Here is a 5,449-nt window from a genome sequence, read left to right as displayed (position 1 = left end):
TATCAGATTTTGAAGACAATTTTATCTAAACAATCTCATTAAATGAGTAAAATTCATATTTATAAGACTTTTCTTATAAAAGACAAACAAGCCTATATGGACCATTTATAAACTTAACCCCTCCAAAAGGGGCAATCCGGGCTCATTTCTACGTATTAATAAGCCCAAGTATGAAGCCCAGCTAAAAATTTTAGTGGGACCTCTGTTTCTGTTTCTGTTTCTGTTCCTCTTCCTTTATCTTATCTACCCAAACAAGACATGGCATGTAACGAAGTATTCATCTATCTGAGAGCACCCATTACAGAGATAAATGGCTTGTTTGACACAGCAATTCGTTGGGTTGAAGTGCCCACCAATTTCATCAACAAGGCTTGTGAATCCCATTAATCATCATCATCATCAGAGTAAGCAACAGAGACAGAAGCCAAGAATTGTAGTACAAGCTGCAGCAGTGGTCGCAAATGCACAAACGAGAGAAAGACTAAAACTTAAGGAGATGTTTGAGGATGCCTATGAGCGATGCCGCACTACACCTATGGAAGGTGTTGCCTTTACTGTTGATGATTTTCATTCTGCCCTTGAAAAATATGATTTTGACTCAGAAGTTGGTACCAAGGTTAGCTATGCCATATCAAAATTCCTTTTCTCTTTCTTTTTTTCTGAACTAATTTGGAAGACTGTTGCGTGCTGTTATTTTCCTCAAATTGTATAATGTTAAACACAATGATTGAAGTATACAATTGAAATTTGTTAGATAGAAAATCGTATGCTGCTACTGTTTATCATTGGTTTTTTAGCTTAGCTTGGATAGTAAAAAATGGTAAGTATAAGTTACTATTGTGATTGTCAATAACGAACCAAAAGTTTGAATTTTTGCACATTTTGTCTGTTTAGGTCAAAGGAACGGTTTTTTCTGTAGATGCAAATGGAGCTCTTGTTGACATCACAGCAAAATCATCTGCATACTTGCCTGTACGAGAGGCTTCACTTCACAGCATCAAACATGTAGAGGAAGCCGGAATATTTCCTGGCTTGCGTGAGGAGTTTGTGGTAGTTGGTGAAAATGAAGCTGATGATAGTTTGGTTTTGAGTTTGCGATCAATTCAGTATGACCTTGCATGGGAGAGATGCAGGCAGCTACAAGCTGAAGACGTTGTCATCAAAGGCAAGGTATGTGTTTGATGGTACAGCTCTTCATACCATGATTTTGGATCTTATTTATTTATTTATTAGACATACCCTTTTGCTCTAATCTCTGAATAGCAAACTGCGTTAGCAGGACATTCACTTCTATTTATGTGGATGGTTTGGCAGGTGGTTGGTGCAAATAAAGGTGGAGTGGTCGCTCTGGTGGAGGGCCTTCGTGGTTTCGTTCCATTCTCCCAGATATCAACGGTTAGTTGTATATTCATCACATAAAGTATAACCTATTCTGTGAAGATGTTAATGTTAGCTTGTACATCTTCTGTCATCCAGACCAAACATGTTCATATTGTAAAACAGAAATGAGAGGAAATAAAACTACTTGTTTTGCTGATTGAAACTCAATTAAGAGTAGTTCATTTTGTAAGAATTGTACAAACCTCTGGAATATTCCACACGATTCCTCTATCCCTGTACAACAGTTAAAGTACAAATGTTTTTGGTTTTTGGCTAAAAGTGAGACAGCTTTCATGTGGCAGAAAGATATATTTCTTTTCTGCAATGATATAAGACGTGCCCTAAAGAGTGCTGGATCAATGAGTTGAAGTTAAAAGAAATGTAAATTGCGTCCAACAAACAATTAATTATACTAATATATAACAATAAAAAAAGTAGCTATAACAAGTACCTAAATTCTATATTAAAAGATCAACTGAAGTAGCATTATGAGGCCTAAGAGAAACATGTTAAGAATGAAAAGGCAGGTGGAAAACAGGGGATATTGTATCTATGCCTTAGTGCCTATTATAAATGATTCCTACAAGGAGAACCATGAAAATCCAAAATGGTTTTGCAACAGTACTAATATGAGGGATATCTTGGTGATTTGTAAGTCAAAAGGCAATAGAATATAGGCCTTCTAAGTGCTAACCCCATCAAAACTCTAGTATTTAAGTAGAGAAGGGTAGAGGAGCAAGCCCATCACCCACCGAGTTTTGAACCTTGCGCCACCGACCCTTGAGGATGTATCAGTAATTTTTTAAAATAAGACACAATAGAATATAGTTGTATATACCATAGGCTCTATTTTGCTATCCATTATCGAGTCGGCTTTTTCACTTACGAATTTACTTCTTGATTCAAAATCAAACTATATTTTATAATTTGGTGGGTTGGACTTCGCCTTTCAGTGTTTCCAACAAAAAATTACTATGATTATTTGAAACTCATCTCAAGATCTCTCTCAGTGTGCCATATCCAAAAAACAATTTTTTGATGTTTCAGAAATCAACTGCAGAGGAGCTATTGGAAAAGGAGCTTCCTCTGAAGTTTGTTGAGGTTGATGAAGAGCAATCCAGACTTGTTCTCAGCAATCGTAAGGCCATGGCTGATAGTCAGGCACAATTGGGAATAGGCTCAGTTGTTCTCGGAACTGTTCAGAGCTTGAAACCATATGGTGCCTTCATTGACATTGGTGGGATCAATGGCCTCCTTCATGTGAGCCAGATTAGTCATGATCGTGTTTCAGATATTGCAACAGTCCTCCAGCCTGGTGACACACTCAAGGTGTGTATAGAAATCTCTTAAGCTATGAAAATGCTTTCCACATTTGAAGAAAATCTGCAATTATCTGCTCAATCTCATTGTAGGTCATGATATTGAGCCATGACCGTGAGAGAGGTCGAGTGAGCCTTTCTACGAAGAAGCTAGAGCCTACACCTGGTGACATGATACGCAACCCAAAGCTTGTCTTTGAGAAGGTAAGAATTTCCAAGTGTTATTTATTTGTCTGTATTTATAACTACATCACCAATTTGTACATTATGCCAATGTTTAATGTTTGCTTGAGTTCAGTTCTCATGATGCCAAAGTAGTTTCTTTTTCTACTATGATTATGCAACTGGATATTCTTCAGTATTTCCTTGTTTCTTGTCTCTTTTTCTGTTTCAATTTATCGTTCTGAATGGAAATAATTTATCTTTCGAAATGCCAATTCTTAAATCATCTCATTCCACTCGATCAAAATGATTCAGTTTGAACTTTTGTCAAAATTCCAGACTGGTTCCGAAAATGCTTTAGGAAGTATAGGGTATTTCCTTTTTGTCAAAAGTGCAGGGTTAATTTAATACTGTGGCTTCTCGCTCCATCCATTTTCTTCTTCTTCTTCTTCTTCTTCTTCTTCTTCTTATTTACAGGGTTATTTGGGATGGTCTTTCCAAATAAAAGTTTGTTGCAATATTCTATAAAGTTAATCTTTTAGTTGTGAATTAAAACTTGCAATTTGGTTTTTATAGGCTGAAGAGATGGCCCAGACATTTAGGCAGAGAATTGCCCAAGCTGAAGCCATGGCCCGTGCAGATATGCTGAGGTTCCAGCCTGAGGTATTTTAATTCCTAATGTGATAATTGCTCCATTTTCAGGCATTGCAAAAATTGAAAATATTATGATTTGAAAAGCTTCTTCTCCTTTTAATCGTACATGAAGCATGTCATTATTCTGTATATCATGGAGAGGTCAGAACAGGACATTTTTAGGGCAGACCAAGCAATCCGACTATCATCACCACCTGAAGTGGGGTAAAATGGGCGGGCATAGAACAGGACACATGTTGGCTACACCAAATCTATATCATGGTTACTACAGCCTCTTCTTTGGACGTGTCTTCCTTTTCCTGGATTATTACTTGCTTGGCGAAATCCAATACAAGAGTTTTTGTAACACACAAAGTATTTGAATTCCAATAGCCAAAGACATAAGTGACTTTACATGATACATCAACTGTTGGAGCTATGTTGAAATAGAACTCTGCCAATTAAGTTCTCTCTGTGTTTACATGAATAAATATAAGCTGTGGAAGTAGAAAGAATAGGATATGGTGAAGAAGGTGGTGTCTTGTCTCATTGGCCAGAGGATATAGAGATTAGTGGAAAACATGCTTTAAAAAATACGGAGAAAGGAGAAGAGGATGAAGACAAAGTAAGAGAAGGAAAGAGAAAAGAAGCAGCAAAGTTGAGTACCTTACTAGCCTGAGAGTGAAAGAAGATGTGAAGACAGCAACTGGAAGGCAGAAGTTAACGAAGCTACTGAATTCTCTCTCTTCCTTTCTTTCCACATCAGGAGATGAGAATTGGGTGACAAGAGAGAAGGAAGTGAGGACAGTAGAACAAGGAAAAGAAGGAACACAAATACTCAAGTTCAACTTCTTACTTAGGTTTTAGTGTTAGCTTTGTTCCGCTAACCAAATGTGGTTTAATATAGAGATTGCTGATTGGTAGTTTCTCCTTACAAATTTCAGTAGTATCACCTCTATCCTTGAAAATAGTACTGGTGAAACAAAGTCAAATGTTATAGAACATTTCTAAACACAAAAGTATCATATAAATTAACTTGTATTCTGATGTGCTTCAAATGAAAGTTAAATATATCTTCATATTCTCTGTCTTGAAATAATTGCTATGTGATTGAGAGTATTGACTTCTGTAACTCCTTTCTTTTGGAACTTCTCAGAGTGGATTGACCCTCAACTCTGATGGGATTTTAGGCCCGCTGACTTCTGAACTACCTGAGGATGGACTGGACTTAAGTGAGATTCCGCCAGCTGAAGAATTATGAATTCTAAATCAAACCCCTTCTTTTTGACCCATTTGTTGCACAAGTTGTATAAATAAATATTGTTTGTAGCTTTAGGAACTATGAATTGCACCCTGCAGTCATTATATTGTATTTTACCATGATCCTCAACAATTTGGCTTGCTGTATTTTGCTGTATGAATCATCACTAACAACAGTAACGGTTGAAGCATACTTGGTTCTTATTAAGAAGCTTCCGATATCATGAATCGTCTAATACTCAAAACGAAATAGAGTAAAATGTATGCAGAAGAGTAGACTCAAGATAATATTAGATTTAGGGCTCATATATTTGCTCTTAATAAAGGTTTGAACGTAAGCAGTTGACCCCAGATCAGTAAACTATTTTTTAAAAAAAATTATAAAACAGATTTAACCACTTCGTTGAGTGCTATTAAGAGGCTCTTCGATTTTATTTTGTTTTGCAAAAAAAGAGATGTTTTTAGACAAATAAAGTTCCATTCAGAAAATAAAGTCTAACCGTGTTTAGTTTTATTTTTAGGTAAATTTCATAGATGACCATATAACTCACTTTTTTTCCCCATGAAATTCACTTCACTATCCTTTTTAATATAAAAATCACTTAATTTTGAGTATATTAACACAAAATCACACCACCGGAAAATCTTAACATTTCGATGAATAATTCTTTTCGACTCTTTTTTAGTCTAATAAA

At 36.0% G+C, this 5,449-nt stretch overlaps 1 protein-coding gene across 1 annotated transcript; it reads left to right on the top strand.

Moving 5' to 3' along the window:
* Positions 1-254: 254 nt before the first annotated feature.
* LOC129887428 (30S ribosomal protein S1, chloroplastic-like) lies at positions 255-4,978 on the top strand. Its single transcript, XM_055962528.1, has 7 exons — positions 255-616; positions 895-1,170; positions 1,315-1,395; positions 2,428-2,709; positions 2,793-2,903; positions 3,438-3,524; positions 4,651-4,978. The coding sequence occupies exons 1-7, from the start codon at positions 311-313 to the stop codon at positions 4,753-4,755; spliced, it is 1,248 nt and encodes a 415-aa protein (XP_055818503.1). The 5' UTR covers positions 255-310; the 3' UTR covers positions 4,756-4,978.
* The last annotated feature ends 471 nt before the right edge of the window (positions 4,979-5,449 follow it).

Source organism: Solanum dulcamara, chromosome 4, assembly GCF_947179165.1.
Source record: "Solanum dulcamara chromosome 4, daSolDulc1.2, whole genome shotgun sequence".
Classification (NCBI taxonomy): domain Eukaryota; kingdom Viridiplantae; phylum Streptophyta; class Magnoliopsida; order Solanales; family Solanaceae; genus Solanum; species Solanum dulcamara.
Note: the sequence above shows the minus strand (reverse complement) of the source record. Positions and strands in the feature narration are given on the sequence as shown.